Source organism: Ochlerotatus camptorhynchus, unplaced genomic scaffold (genome assembly GCF_037179485.1).
Source record: "Ochlerotatus camptorhynchus isolate MF236.1 unplaced genomic scaffold, CSIRO-AGI_Acam_v1.1 ptg000022l, whole genome shotgun sequence".
NCBI classification, from domain to species: domain Eukaryota; kingdom Metazoa; phylum Arthropoda; class Insecta; order Diptera; family Culicidae; genus Ochlerotatus; species Ochlerotatus camptorhynchus.
In genome coordinates, this window is record NW_027040514.1 from 3593935 (window position 1) to 3611116 (window position 17182).

At 37.4% G+C, this 17182-nt stretch overlaps 1 protein-coding gene across 1 annotated transcript in view; it reads right to left on the reverse strand.

The window, feature by feature from the left end:
- The window catches only part of arr (low-density lipoprotein receptor-related protein 6), a 153191-nt gene that overhangs the window by 127038 nt on the left and 8971 nt on the right, over nt 1-17182 (reverse strand). The window contains exon 2 of the mRNA XM_065226942.1: nt 14967-15814. Within this exon, the coding sequence (XP_065083014.1) occupies nt 14967-15135 (169 nt within the window). The 5' untranslated portion in view covers nt 15136-15814. The remainder of the gene's footprint in view (nt 1-14966; nt 15815-17182) is intronic.

Sequence of the window (17182 nt, forward strand, 5' to 3'; positions counted from 1 at the left end):
AGTCAGGTTTTTCTGAAACTTATTTCTAAAGGCAGGTATGAACGTGTATCAGCATTAGTAGTAATATAGAAGCTGTTTGAAGAATTAAACCCAGTCTTTCTGCGTGACAGCCCCAGCACGAAACGCTGCGTCATCTGAAATATATTAAAGTGAGTTGTTGTCCCGCCTACTGTTGGAGTTTTCAGTGCCAGGTAATTGTCTTGAATACTAAACACAACACCTTGATGAATTTTAAATTAGTGTTTGCCCGCATGGTATTGCAACACACTTGTGGCGCAGTGGATAGCGTTCGTAGATCGCATGCTTAATACACGGGTTCAAATCCAGGAAAATGATCTTTAATTATTTTTTATGTTTGTATGGAATATTGATGCACTGTATAAATATAAGAATTATGGTTTATTTAAGCTACTAATCATTTCATATTTATGTACATACATTTTTGTTCCTAAATAAGACTTGTGCGGATTGCTTCATGTGGGCTATGACGGACCTTTTTGGAAACTTCAAAGTTGCTAAGAAGTTCCGCTGGGAACTTGTTCGGAACTTTGTTTTCAGCATTGCCTGAAGTTCCTAAGATGTGATTAGATATGCTTTTTGGAACTTTTTTTGAACTTCAAGTTTGCTAGGAGTACGCATCAAAACTTTTTGGAGCATGGAGTTCCTCGTGTGCTTTGCATAGCTTCTAAAGTAGCCAGAAAGTTGTGTTGGATCTTTATATGCACTTTATGGAACTTGAAAGTGGGTTTTATCGTTGAATGCGGTACTTTTGGCTGCTTGGGAAGAAAGTACTGTCAGAACTTTATTTGAACTTTATGGAATTTGAATGTTCTGTCGGAACTTTATTTGAACTTGAAAGTTCTGTCGGAACTTTAATTGAACTTTATGGAACTTGAAAGATCTGTCGGAACTTTATGGAACTTGGAAGTGAGTTTTATCGTTGAATGTGGAACTTTTGGTTACCTGGGTTACTAATATCTTCGTCTATATGGAGATCTTTTGAATATTTCCTGCTGTCTAAGAAGGATGTTTGAAAGCATATTCTGTAAATTATGCAACGTTTCCTGAACATCTACAATAAACCCTTAAGTTTTACTAAATTTCCTCAGCTTCTACGAAGTTCACTGATTTTTTTTCCAAATTCCATATTTAATTAATATATCTTAATTCTACGAAGATCTCTGAACATCTTTGCACTTCTGGAAGGCACCTATCATCCACAAATATTCTTGAACGTCTGGAAAGTTCCTTGAAATTAACGAAGTTTCCAAAACCTCAAATAAGTCCATGGAGCTTTTTCGAATTAAGATCTCTGACAAACTGCAACGAAGTTCCCTACACTGAATTGAGGATCCCTGAAGTTCCTAGAAGTTTATTGAACTATCGATAGATCTTCTACAAAACTCCCTGCACTTTTCAAAATTCCTTACACTTATATGAAGTTTTACGCAGCTCCTCAAAATCCTACGAAGATCGCAAAACTTCTACAAAGTTTGCTGTACTTCTACGTTTCTCGATGATTTTCCGCGAAGTTCCACGAACGAAATTTCTTGAATTTGTACGTAATTTTCAAAACTATTCCACAAGGTGGCCAGTGAATTTTCATTTTGAAATTCCCGGTTTTTCCCGGTTTTCCCTGTTTAAATCTTAAAAAATTCCCGGTTGTTAATATTCAACAAAAAAAAACGAAATTGAAAGCATTTTTAAGAACGTGCTCAAAGGGATTTACTGAAGGGATAAATGTGACTTAAGAAGATTCCCAAGATCGTGGCGCTTTAAATTTGTGTAGAGTTTGAAACTAGAACTTTTTTTCAAGATCTGTGATTAATAATAACCTTCGTGATACAAGATTTGGAGAAAAATAATTAAAATGTGAGATTTAGAGATAACAAATTACAGAACAATCTATTGAATCTAGTGGACAAACCCTGGAGTTTTTAGTACAATTTAAAAGAATTCAAAGTGTTGATTTCAAACAAATATAGAGAAGGATTCCCACACAGCTTTCGAATGAGAAGTTCTGAGCAGAATACCAGAATTATTCTGACATGAAATCCTTTAAAATTTTTAGATGTATTTGGAGGGATTTCTGTGGAGAAGAATGCATGGTCTAAATTAAATTTTTAGGTAATTTTAGAAGATTTCAAAAGGAGTTGTGAAAAACAAAACTTTGAAGAAAATTCCCACGTGATTCTGAGGAGATTTGTATGGGGATCGTGAGAAAAATGACAGATGAATTTTAAGAAGTATTCCAAGAGAATTATGATCAGAATTCAACAAGAAACAGAGTTCTAAGAGTGTTCTGGCAATAATTTCAAAACTAGTGTGAAAGATTCATCACAGAACTCAAACAAAATTGATTGCAAAAAAATTGCTGATAATTAGAAAGAAATTCTTTAAAATATTCCCAAGGTTTTCTAAATAAAAATTTCGTAAGAGTTCTGCTGTTTTGAATAGAGTTAAAAGATTTTCAAAGGAATCGAAATGTCCAGATCGGCTCAAGAGAATAGGTCTTTTTAATGCACTACCAATGTAGAGTGCGCCAAGCGAATTCGAGTGGAAACGTCAGCCAAACCATTTGTTTACATCAGAATGAGGATTTTTCACAACGCAAATTAGAGCATTTTTCATTCAACATCTTGCCAATTTCCATTAGTAATTGCCATATTTTACGATTTTTCACAGATCTGAACTGATTTGCACTTGAACTATTCATATAAAAATCCAGAATATAATAACCACGAAGGCACTTTTATAATATTCCTGGACACTAGCAGGATCCTTGCAAAAACAATACAGAATTAAATTTTTAAACTGTAAATCAAGTTTTGGAGCATCTCAGATGAATCAATTTATCAGGAAAAGTAAAAAAGTGCTCCGCTTCCTATGTCTCACGACAAACATTTCTGTTCACAACACTCTTTTTAACGTCCTCCTATTTGCCACCAGAGGTTGAATCGATCGTTTAGTTTCTATTAAAAAGGCGTATTTTAAGAAGGATTCCAATTAAATTATTAAAAGGAGTTGCAAGGAAATTCCAAGAAGAATTCACTGGTAATTATTTTGCGGGGTGTTTTCTGGCTTATTTCAGAACAATTTCAAGATAATTCAGAGCAGAATTCCAAGTTAATTCTGGAATTCATATCGTGAGAATTTAGAACAACGAAAAAATTAAACCGTGCAAATTCCCGGATATTTCCAAGTCCATGGGGCTTTAAAAAAAGCCCTAAAATATTGAGCTTCCCTGAAATAAAATAATGTTCCTTTAACTTCTTCGAAGCTTCTGAAACTTAATTAAAGTTTCCACTTCTACGCAGTTTTCAGAACTTTTCCAAGTTCCTTGTTTCTACGAATTTGTCTGTAGTTATATGAAATGCCCAGATTTTCTAATGAGTTTCCTCAATTTCTACGATGTTCACTGAAATTCTTAGAAGTAATTGAAGTTTAACGTAGTTCTTAAAAGTTAAATTAAAATTCCTGGGCTCATGGCTAATTTGTAGAGCCAAAAAACGTCTTATTATGCTATCAAATATCGATATAATATGATTTCTCAAAATTTCTTCTTCTAGTCCTGGTCTAGAGGAAGAAATTTTGAGAAATCATATTATATCGATGGCATTGGAGCTCTTCGAAATCATCGTGATGTCAAGGATTCCTTTGCAACATATCGGGTGAGATCTTTCCTTTATTTTTTCTCGTAATCCCATTTTATTGTTAGTCATGTTAGTTATACATCACACTGTACACTTTACATTAACATTCTTACATTATTAGTAATTAGAGATAAAAATATATATTTGCTTAATATAACCTTGAAATTTCAGTGTTACATCCACTTGATATTGTGAGCTGAGGAAACATAGAGCTGCATCTTATCAGAATATCAACTATTTTATCGATATAAATTTATATTCATTATTTCATATTTAATGTTTTGATATATTTCATTTCTCCACTACATATATTTTCATTATATAAATAAATACTGGGTTGGGAGGGAGCATCAGGGTATCATTTGACCTGGGACTGGACGATGGAGTGGTATGACAACCGGAGTCTAGGAGGGAATAAACACTATCATTTTCTTTATCCTACCGATTCGATTGTGGTGGTGTGAATTCTACTTCAACAGTTTCAGTGAGATTGACGCGCCCTTCTTTACAAACCATCCTGTAGGAAGCTTAATAAGTATTGCGAATTGTGTTATTCGATTTGTTGGATCGTATCGTTGGAAGGAGATTCTTAAATTCCCGTGGATTTCGTGTAAGTTTCTCTGCTTACGGGTCCGCACCTCCGTTTTTGGCCCTTCATACAGCGATATTGTGAATTCAGATCGGTAGCTCAAATTGATCTTGCTATTAAGTGGAGCTGCATACAAGACAAGATCTTTGAAGGGATGGTGGCTACCTTACATACATAGATAGATATTTAATCGATGGCATAATACGACGTCTTCAGGTTCTACAAATTGGCCATGAGCCTAGGGAACAGTAGTCAACATAAAGGGCTTAAAAACATCGATACCGGTGAATAAAAACACTAAAAGTTCTGGGGGGGAGCAAGATAATTCTGAAGGGGGCCTGACCCCCTTTGCATCACCATTAGCTACGCCAATATCAGTATAGAAAATTGGTTTCCTCAGCAAAATTACTTCCTTTCAATTGTTCTACAACTTTGTAGAACGTCATGGCGGAATGTCTCGAACGGAGAGTTAGTGATTAATCATAACATTACTCATGATTAAAGATTGATGAATAATCATAATCACAAATCATGATTTTTTTATAGATTATTCATTAATCTTAACCATAAGCCTCACATAATTTAACCAGTATTCGTAAATCATAATCATTGGAAATGAACTTATCAATAATCATTCATCAGTCATGAAATTCGTAAGATCACGATGATGCTTTTATTATTCCTCTAAACTCACCATAAGATTATTTTTTTTCAATTGTTATTATTGTCCCAAAAATTCTCTGAGCTTAACTTTTATAATTCCGCAGAACTTTGAGATTAGGGCGTAATTACTGTTGTAAACAAACACTTCATTTGACGATTTCTCGCGAATTAAAGCTCGATCTAAAAAACTAACAACACAAACAAGTAGATGAATGGTTCCTCTATCATTTGGTATAGTTTGTCCATGAGATTGTTCTTTTATTCGCGAGAAATCAGCGATTGACATGTTTGTTTACAAAAGCAATTACACCCAAATCTCAAAGTTCTCCGGAATTATATTAATGATTCACATTAATATTCCTTAGAACTCCAGTGCAATTCACTGCAGGAAAATATTGAAATTATGCTCAAATTTATCTAGAAGCGCTACGACCCGAATTCCCTAGACATGCTTTTCGAAACTATCATTGGAATTCCCTTGAGTCTCTTCTCAGAATTCCTTCACAATTAAAACCGGAAAAATCGATTTCAGTGGTATTTTTCTCGGAATAACCTTAGCACTAACCCTTAACCCTTAAATTTTGAAACTATCCTTAGAATTCAATACCCTTTAAGCTCTTCTCGTAATTTCCTTTGAATCACACATCAGAACCCTCTTGAAATTCTGCTCAGAACTTATTAGAAATATTAATTTAAATTGGACCTTCTTCACAGTCATCATGGAATTCTCCTCAGGTCAGAACTACCTAAAATTATACTCAGAATGCCCATAGTAATTCACCTGGAGTTAATTGTTCCTTGAAATTATTTCTGCAATTGCCTTGAAGTTCTTGTCAAGACTCTTTTAGAGTTCTTCGTAGAGCTACCTGAAATTCATTGATTTCTTATAAATTTATCATAACATTTCTTTAAAATTTTCATAACAATATTCTTAAAAATAGTGACTGAATCTTATACAAAGTTTTTTTTTACTTTATTAAATTGAACATAAACAAACTGACGGGTTTGGTTCTAACTTTCTCCCATGTTTCACCGACCACAATCCGTGTAGCATGCCGGGGCAGTGACCCTTCTCTTATTGTTTTCCATACATTTTGATCGAGCCAATTTAGTTCCAGTTGTCTTTCATCCGTCGACCGAGCATCAAGCACCCCGCTGGCTGGCGGGAGATCACTGCCTCGAAAGCGAAGAAACTGGGATTCACCACGACCATGAAGAACACTATAAGCGAACGTGACGGACGGCTCGAGAGGGGAGAATGGGTGCGTCCTCGTCGTCGTCATCGTCGTCGTCGTCGGGAATGCGGCGAAAGGTCCGATATCGGTAAATGGCATGTTTATGCCGGAGACGTGAGTCGAAAATTGGATGAGCCACAAACAAGATCGGTGAGTGGAATTACCAACTACGGCGACGGGTGAAACAATGTAAACGATTGACGCGATGGCCCTTGTACTGTGCAGTTGTTAAAAGTTGTTCTCTTTTTCGGGACGCCAACCAACCAGAAAGCTATGCTGAACTTTTTCGAATCGAGTGGAAGTTTTTTTTTTCGATTGGACAATAAAAGATGTAGCGAAGATTTTATCACGAGCCAGCGGGTGTTCACCGAATATGCAAATTCGGGGGACGCCAAAAGAAGCGATTGGATTGGATTCGAACGGAGTGGAAAGTCAAAATACTACACACTCACCTAACGGGTAAAACCTTTCTTATCTTAACCGCCTATCGTCAACATCGCTTCGCCATCGCCTAGAGCAGATAAGAATGTGTTTTGGTTTGCGTTTCATGGGGCACATTTAGATTCAGCGCTGTCTCCGCACAAGTTTTCTAGCTGAATGAGTTAGGGTTACCAATCACCAGGATCTAAGGTGTGGTAAAAACAATCACAACTTAGATGTCTCTCGAGATTCTGTATCGGACACAGCTAGTGGCATGTTGTGTGCAACATTAAAAATAAGTGGTCAAGAAATGTTGTCATTTCTAGATAAGCTTTCACGAGATATTCAAAAACCTTTCACTTCACGAACACAGTTTTCAGCAGACTTTGTTAAGTCATGACGAGGATGATTTAAGAACTTAATCAGCATTGATGTGTGAGCTGTACAACTTGTACTCTACAAATGCTGATCACCTGAAACATGGTTCAAATAGCTTATATAAGATCGCTTCAGTAAAACAAAAGTATGGTTTCAGGAACAGATAAAATTTCTTAAGTTACTACCTCAATGAACGACTACTATGTATAAGAATTTATTTTCTTAATAACTATAAAATGGCGCATTTAGAAAGATGATCACCATGAGCATTTTTGTTCAAAATAGCATCAGAAACCAGAAATCGTTATAAGTGGTTACAATTCATTCTTTTTACATTTGAAAACATAGATTTTCAAAAATCCATGAAAAGTTGATCTTCTACGAATATGTTAATACAGTCATTCCATAGCAAAACGTTATAGTGGTTCTCAGAATTCCGTAAAAATTTGTAGTTGTGTTCCTTAACGCAAAATATTAGATCCGTATTTTTTTATTTTTTTATTAGGGTGACCATTTCCATGTTAGGAAAATCCAAAAAATCTTTTTTTTTCAAAAATTATTTAAAAAAATTCATAACTTTTGAACCACTGGCCGGTTAAAAAAATCGAAATATCAATTTATAAATACTTTTAAAAAATACATAATAACGCTAGAAAATTGGAATTTTGCAATGAAAAACATTCATTGTATTTGTTTTTTTTTATGTTTTTTTATGGTTTGTAGACAGATGGCGCAATATGTTTTTATATTTTTCCTTGAAAATTTAGGCTGTTTTTCACAACATATAAAAAATCAGCGATGTATTTTTTTTTTTCGTTTTTGATTTTTTTTTAGTTATCAAGTTTTGGGTTTTCCCTCAATACTCCTATGCGATTATACTACCATGCATCTCCATTGATTTATAGTAACTGTAACATGGTCATGGATTTTTTATATGTTGTGTAAAATAGCCTAAATTTTCAAGGAAAAACATAAAAACGTATTGCGCTCTCTGTCTACAATTGTATAGTTTTTTAATATCATTATATTTTTTCCTAAAAAGTATTTTAATTACCTTTCATTTTATGTTTTGATTTTAGATATCGGTGGTTAAAAATTTATAAATTTTTGAAAAAAGTCAGTTTTGAAAAAAAAAATATGTTATGGACCACCCTAACACGGATATGGTCAACTCAATGCTCCTTTCCTCTCAAGAATAGAAACTTCTGTAACACCTCGAACATGGAAAAGTTTTCATAGCTCTGGGACCTAGAGTACTTTTCTAGACCGCAGTCTAAAAAAATCTCATTACAATTCTGGAAAGAGAAAAAATTTCCAAATGGCAAGATCGCGGCCATAACAAAATTTGAATGCATTTAAGGTGATTCGCTGTGACATCCTTATTCTCGGAACCACTTCAAAACATTAAGTGCAAAAAAAGCTTCTACGACATGGGCAATATTCAAATTGTTACTCCACGTTTGCTGCACAGCAGCATACATGAAGTAGCAATTTCAGGTGAAATTAAGCACTGATTTCCGAGATTTGTGTTATTGAAAATTCGAAGTGGAAGTGCAGTAGCGGCCTTGTGGACTTTACAAGAAATCACCAGTGTTCACTAGGCTGTCGACAAAGGTAGACCACTCTCGACGTGTGTCACGCGATCGTCTTTTTTCTCGGCAGCATCCATTGTGTGGTCCTGCATATTGTTCTTCATCAACAGTTCTTTCAGTCGATACGTGGTCGACTTTGGTAAGCAACCGTTTCGTGATAAGTGTGTGAGTGCGGACCACGTTTTGCGTCCACTGCTGCAATGGAAGCACGCTGACCCCCGTTGGCGATACTGCCATACAATGAAAACACTGGAAACGGCTCCCGTTCTGATGGAGGAGGCTTATTGGATTGAGGAAGATAAAGTGTTTATTGTGTTGTACCTTTTGACTATAGTTTTAAGATTTATTGTATAGTGAACAAGAATCCTCGGTTCTGTAAAGTTAATTCAGTTGAGAAATTAATGAACAAGATAAGACTTAAAATCTCGGTCGTGAAAAATTAGGAATTAAGGGATAAATTTTAGCCATTTCCGACCATTGTTTTACTGCTGGGACTTAAAAATTCGAGACCTTTAAAACAAACAACTTGAGAAAATTGTGCGACTTACAATTTTCTATATTTTGAACACATAGAATGTAAGTTCACAGTCCTTGAAAAAAAATAAAAACTCTACCATGGACCATGGACCATGGACATACATTTTTTCCCTAAAACCTGTACTTGGAAATTTTAAGATTCCAGATCACTAATCCGGACTTCAACAATACAATTTAATAGACTTAAAAAGGAACTTAAGATTCTGTGGCATGCTACCGGGTTTCAAAGATGATGATCTTTGAAAAATTGTTGACAGCTTGAAAATTGTTCTACACACTTAGAAAAAATCATGTAAATTTAGGTGCTCTGAGAATGACATATACGAGCGTCAATTTTGACATAAAGTTAAGTCATAACAGACGCGAAATATACCTCAATCAAACGTACTTTTCTTCGAGCAACGAACTTTTCAGTCTCACAGAACTTAATATTAGATGACATGTTTGTTTAACGGCGCCGGTGGTGTAGTGGTAAGCGTGATTATCTCTCACCCCAGCAGGCCTGGGTTCAATCCCACTCGGCGCCGCCGGGATGTTCTGAGGCATAACATCTCTGATCACGCCTTCCTTCGGATGGGAAGTAAAGCCGTTGGTCCCCGATAGGGTAGGGTTCAGGTGTGGGAACTGCCTTCCTGGCACATCGGTAGCATTGGTGCTCAGCACGGAAAACAAGATCGACGGAAAAAACAAACCAAGAGAAAAAAAAAAGAAAGACATGTTTGTTTACGTCTCATTCTTTATGTCAAAGACAGATTCCATCACGTGTAAAATTAGTTATTTCTAAGAGTGTAGGCCATTTTATAACATCTAGAATTTTGCTTCCGACTTAAATTATATAGGAGAAATGGATGTAATGTTGGCCCAAATGCCAAAAATATCCATTAGTAGCATCCCAATGATGCGTTCATCTAGATAAAATTAATAAATAGCAGATTTTCAGCTATGAGCCCAATCTTAGATCCATAAGCCAACATTAGAGCCATTTCCCCTATCACGGAATTGTAAAAACACTGAAAACATTAGTGATTCCGTCAACATCAATTGGCCAGTTAACGTTTCCGTCTGTTCGCAATTCTTCTTGTCAGACTTTACATTCCCATTTTTAATCTTGGCGCAAGACAGCTTTCGATCATGAGTATAATCGGAGCTATTTTTGAGTAACTCTGAGTAACTTGCATTGCTCAACAACATTTACACATAGCAACCTGGTTGTTTGGTTGAAACCGATGATGTCAAGTAAAGATAATTGAGTGACAACATTTCAAAGGGGCGTAATTGCATTTGTAAATTTGTAATAAGTATTTCAACATTTTAAGCGTAACCGACAAGATATTTTGGCAATGGAAAGGCAATCGCACTTTCGTATAGACCGCTGCGAAACATTAGCAGATTCAGGACAGTCCCAGAGGGATTTTGGGCAATCCCTAGAAGACTTCGGACAATCTCTGGAAGGATTCCAGTCAATCGAAAAGGGGATTTATGACGGAGGGACTCTGAACTGGCCTAGGGGGTGATTCCAGACAATCAGTGGCGTCTCGTCCATATGTGCACCTCGTGCACTGCACAGTCTCAAATTTTCAAAAAGTAAAATTTATATTTCATAAAAATTAAGAGGCAAAAATTTAATGTTCAATTAAAACCATTTTTGTCCGCCCTATTTATTGGTTTCATATGGATAGTAACTGAATTATCCACCACATCACTGGATAGTAGCTGAATTGTTTACCACATCGCTGCTCAACCTCCGTTTTACCCACCACTGAAAGAAATGTACGTAAAACAGAAGCGAGGCATAGCGATCTTGTTTTCACGTACGGGCACGCTGGGATTTTACCACGTGTAGACAACACTCTTTTTGGGCTTCTATGGCGAATGAGCGACACAAAACAAGCAAGGAAAATATGCCTTCGTTCTACCAAAGCCACCGCATGCTAAGTTCTCCCAGTCTGTGCACTTATGCTTGTGCACCAGAAACGCTCGTATTTACAACCAGATCAGTTGTATATGTATTGAAGTCCCGTAAGCATAATTGCCGCTGTGTTAGTGTTTATTTTGTGCACTTCTATCTTTGCACAGTTTAAAGAGAAGAGAATAAATTGGCACGTATAGGCTACGTCGCATTTGAGTTTCTCTCTGAATTGATTGAATCTTGGAGAGCCGTCATTCGTTGTATACCTACCTACACGCACACATCGAATTTTTAAATTTTTGAATTTTTGGCACGTATAGGCTACGTCGCATTTGAGTTTCTCTCTGAATTGATTGAATCTTGGAGAGCCGTCAGCCGTCTACCTACACGCACACATCGAATTTTTAAATTTTTGAATTTTCTCACTACCATGTCTGCATTTCATTCAGTAGCCTCAGGACATTGATGGAATTGTTCATAGCATAGTCCAAAATTCAATAGGAATCATGGAACAGGATATTGTTGATGATCTCCTGAAAAGACCGTTTGCCAGAAGGTGAGTAACGATGACAAATATCATAAACATGAGACTTAAAAAGAAAATCAATGTTACTATGCAAGAGTAAGCAAAACTGGTAGCAGAACTGTTTCCCATCATCATTTAGTTTATTTTTTATGCAGGTAGCCCCGTCGAAAGATTTGTATCCCATTTTTTTTTTATTATGCATCAAAATTGGCTTCTACTATTACAGACAAAATATAAATAAAATAGGTGCACAACTAGTGAATTTTCTCACGTGACGCCACTGCAGACAATTATCAGAAAAGAGTTCATACACTCTCAGTACGGCTTCCGGAAAACATCAGAGGGGACTTCGGGCAAACCCAACAGGGATTCTGGGCAGTCAAAAGGACGATTTCAGTAAATTTGAGGGGCATTCATGACAGTCCAGAGAGGATCCCAAACAATCCCAGAAAGGATTCCGCACAGTTCCAGGGAGATTCCAAATAATCTCAGGGAGGACTACAGTCATCCCAAATGGAGGATTCTGAACAATTCTAAGTAGCATGACAAAAAAAAGAGATGAAGGAATTCCTGCATCCCTTCGACGATCGCTCATGTAAGTGATAGAACGGAATAGAACCAATTATGAAGTTGGTCAAAACTAATCTACTGTGACTTAGGATGTTCCATTTGTGCTAAATGTGGATCATCACAACAACACCAGGCGATGAAAATTTAACCCGTTTCTGATCACAATTTTCAACTGTCTTTTTCTAAGAGTATCAGGGAAAACAACGGAAGTTTCTAGTGACAGTTTACCCTTACTCTGACTATTTCTAGCGAAAAAATTTCCGGAGATTTATATCGATCTTCCATTATGGAAGCTTGTAAATTTAATTTTGCTGGTCACTGTACACCTCAATTATGAATAATTAGTAATGTTGAGTTTCCTCATGCCAGGAACTAATTCCACAGAACAAGCAGCCTCTTAAATCGATTTCGAGAGGTTAAGTATTAATTTTCATGAGCTAAAATAACTGTCTCATAATATTAGGTGAAATTACAACTTCTTTAGACTTGAAATCACACCACCACATCACGAAAAACTTCAAAGATCATCAATCCCTAGAAAGCAAAAGAGGCCCCTGGCCTGAACAAAATCAATGTAACTTGGATTTTTAATAATAAAAACTTAATATTGCCGTTTCATGGACATCATGCTATATTAAAGTTGATAATGTGACGCCAAATGCTAAATTTTTTCTAGAGGCCCAAGCGCAATGACAGCGGAAGCGGAAAAGCCCGATCTGACTTGTCGGATTGAAAACTAGTTAGAACCAAATCGACTTCGGTTAGGCATGTTGATGTCATTTGTGACAACTGTCAAACTTGCCGTTTCCGTTCCGCTTCCGCCCACATTGCGTTTGGGCCTTTTATTGAAAATATTTAAACAAAAAATTCTGTCCGGCGGTGGTTGTTTTCAGAACTTCTTATGATGAAAAATACGAGACTACTTTGTTCATTTTTGAGTAAATATGAGCAACTCAAACTTACTCGCAGCAAATATATTTACTCTGAGTACAGCTGTCTTGCCCCTTGTTTTTAATCAATCTTTCCAACACATTTGATGTGACTTTTTAAAGTCAAATTAATTTCTCTCATCGTCGTAAAAAAGTTACTTTAGTGACTAAATTTGAAGAAATAGTGACTAAATTAGCTACTAAAAAGTGACCTCCTACCAGCCCTGCGATCTTGGACTTGACACAGTTTTGAAACTCTTTGACATTGCTATTTTTTTGAGAGCTCAGATTTAATTTTATGTATCCCGTACTAAGGATAAGTTAAGAATTCTGAGCTTGACGAAATATTCAAAATTCTAAGAGAAGTACTAGAAATTCGGACAAAAATGTTCATAAAAAAATCTTTTAAAGTTACAATCAAATTCCCGGCTATTTTCGATTCCCGGTTTTCCCTGTTGAGTGCCCACCCTGAAAGATTAATTTAAATCAAAAAGACTCAAATCTGGAAAATTACCAATTTTTCCTAATCTATTTTCCATTAGTTGTTCACAGAGGATAGTACAGCCAAAAAACCTAAAAGTTCCATTCACATACTACAAAATAGAGTACCTTTTAAACAAGAATTTCCAATCCTTTAAATTTGTCGAACCTCTTAACGGAATCCCTTTATGAAGAGCTTTGAGTGTGTTGGTTTATTTCATTTGAATTCCGTTATAATTGCTACTACTTGCAGACTTCATCAGTGCCAAGTACTCAACACCAGTACTTGGCACTGATGAAGTCTGCAAGTAGTAGACGAAATACGCGTATCTGTCAAAAGATAAGCAATATAACGGAATTTAAAGGAAATAAACCAACACACTCAAAGCTCTTCATAAAGAATTTCCAGGAAAAACTGAACGACAAAGTCCATGAATGATTTCTTTAGGTTGTCGTCAACTTTGTTTGACCTGAATATGCATCAAAAGCGTATAATTTTCACTTTTCCAAACTTCTTCATGAGGATTTTTATTACTTACTACCAATGAAACAGCGCCATCAGTGTGAAAAGCAACCTTGTCTAAATGGTTGATTAAGAACTTGACTTAAAGTCGATTAACAGTAAACTCTACAACTTCTCATAAGTGCTAGACTAAGGAGAATATACAGACAAGCACAAAAATACAGTTTTATCTTACAATATTTAATAAACATCAAACGGTCCAACGTTAGGCACTTTATTTTTTAAAACACATTTAAAACAATTTGTGAGGAGAAAGAATCCATTTAAAAGCGGCAATAAATAAAAATGCTAAATATGTATATATGTTATCTAGTAATTTTTGCCTTACGTTAATCCAAAATGCAATATCTCAGGAATTACGCAACTTATTTGTTGTCATTAAGTGATTCTTATGTAAAAAAGGATCAGGTACGCAACTATACCATCTAATTGAAAACTAAAATACATTCATTTTGAGATAAAAAGCTTTTAAATCATTCAAACGTGAATTAAAAATATATGGCAACACTGTACAAAAATAAAAAATGAATCAGATTTCTTCGTTTCAAAGATATTGACAAAAGAAATAAGTTCTTTTTTTAATTACGAAAAAATATAAAGTGCTTCCTTGGACTCCGGCCCAAACATTTTAATTATTAAAAAGTAGATCTGAAATAAGTGTCTCATCTAAATTTGGTCCTAATCGGAAGAGGTCGCTTTCGCTAGCCTCGGACGCTTGGCGCGGAATGCCCTTATTTGATTCGCCCTTGAGTCCCCATGGTCCCTTTCTACTAGGAAATGTGTACCCAATTGGAATTCCCATCAATTGTTCTAATTATGGTCTATGGAACCGCATAAGTAAGTGATGGTTCGAATCAATGGACGCAGTAGTTTAAATCCCCCAACAATGACCTTCCCTCCGTTTACCCAAGTTCAGCTGCTCAAATAATACACGAAGCAAGTATGCACTAAAAGACACGAACCTGCATTGGGTGACGACAGCACCAGCATCATCAACATCATCAGCACTAGCATCCATCTTCGACTACTGGTGGCAGCACCACCGTCGCCGCCGCCGGTGACCGCCGGAAATCGCCGGGGGCATTCAGCTGCTGCTCGCGACAAACGCGAAATCTTCGGCCCGTAGGCCATCTCGTCATTCTCAGCCTCACTACTGGCACCACGATCTGCTACCGAGCTGTCGATCCACTGGGAACATAGCTTTCCGGGGAAAAACACCCGAAACCTTCACCAAGTCCCAGCGTGTATCTTCTTCTCTTCACCCGAGAAACAATCACCAATTTCTACCAATTTCACTTCTTCTTGCTTGCTTCTTCCGAACTGCTACACAGAACACTGCCTGTATGTTTTGAAGCTTCCTCACTTGTCAAAACTCAAAACGAAAAGAACTATAAAAAACACACCAATTTCTTCGAAACACGCAACGACGACGTCTCTCAGCTCGGACCTCGGATCGTCTTCTTGTCTCCAGATGTGTGGCTGTCTGCCTGCTAGCCTGCCTGATGATGTTATTCTTGTTTAGAACTTTTCGGGACCGACACACACACACGCACACTCACGCAGAGCCACAATTCGAACCGATCATAGATCTCTTGTTATGATTTTTTTCATCTCCTGAATAAGACAGCAGTTTTGTTCATTATTCTTCATGGGTTCGCTCGCTCAGCTCAGTTGCTCAGTGAGTGAATGGTGGAAAGATTGTACGAATACGCTTGCCGTGTGGTAGGTTTTGAATGGAGACCGGTTGAACCTGTATTGGATTTCGGGAATTGGAGATATGGTGGTAGGACTGCGATGCGTGTAGGTATATCTGCAAAATGAAACGCAAACCAACAAACGGGACAGTGTGTTAGACAATGTGTGGTAAATAAATAAATATAAACAGAATACTGTGCCAGAACGGTGCGGTACAAGTGCACAGTGGGATAGGTTTAACATTTAGTTAGAAAGGAAAATAGTTTCGGGAATTTTTGATAAATACAATTAATAGCTACGAACCCCTCAGATTAGTTGGAGAAAATCAGAAAATCCAACGAATCTTGGATTTGACACACGAATGCCGTTATGTTAGACTGGAGATTAGACCTACAACAAATCTAAGGAGCTTATTGATAATTATACAAGTTCATTATAATGCTGAAATTATTTCAACATTCAAAGAATTTAAAATACCCATCGCAATTCACAGTAGTAATGGAAACCAACAGATGTTTCTCACGTTAAATCTCAAACGAAGCACTTGTATTCCGAACCTGTACAGGGCCAAAACTTCATATGAAGTGTATACTTACCTTACCAATCAGGCTAAGGCCTTGTTGTCCTCTGCTGTCCGAAGAAGTCGTCTCCACTCTACTCGATCCATGGCCACAGTTCGCCAGCCTCGTAGTCTGCGAAGGGTCCGCAGGTCACCTTCTACTTGGTCGATCCACCTTGCCCGCTGCGCGCCTCTTCTTCTTGTTCCTGTTGGGTCGCTTTCTAGAACCATTTTCACTGGGTCGTCGTGCGGCATTCTTACGACGTGCCCAGCCCACCGTAGTCGCCCAATTTTTGCAATGTGGACGATGGATGGTTCTCCCAGCAGCTGGTGCAATTCGTGGTTCATTCGCCTCCTCCACGTTCCGTCATCCATCTGCACTCCACCGTAGATGGTACGCAACACCTTCCGTTCGAAAACACCAAGGGCGCGTTGGTCCTCCACGAGCATAGTCCAGGTCTCGTGGCCGTAAAGGACCACCGGTCTAATCAGCGTCTTGTAGACAGTCAACTTCGTGCGGCGGCGAATTTTATTCGACCGGAGCGTCCTCCGGAGTCCAAAGTAGGCACGATTCCCTGCCATAATGCGTCTTTGAATTTCTCTGCTGGTATCATTTTCGGCGGTCACCAGTGAGCCCAAATACACGAACTCATCGACCACCTCGATTTCGTCACCGTCAATCTGAACTCGGGGTGGGAGGCTAACATTGTCTTCCCTAGAACCTCTTGCTTTCATGCATTTTGTCTGATGTCTGATGTACGTTTCCGCCATCGTCTCAATCGTGCCATCGCCATCGTGCCATGACGTCGGTGTCATCGGCGAAGCCAAGAAGCTGGATGGACTTCGTGAAGATCGTGCTACTCGTGTCTATCCCAGCTCTTCTGATCACACCTTCTAACGCGATGTTGAACAGCAGACACGAAA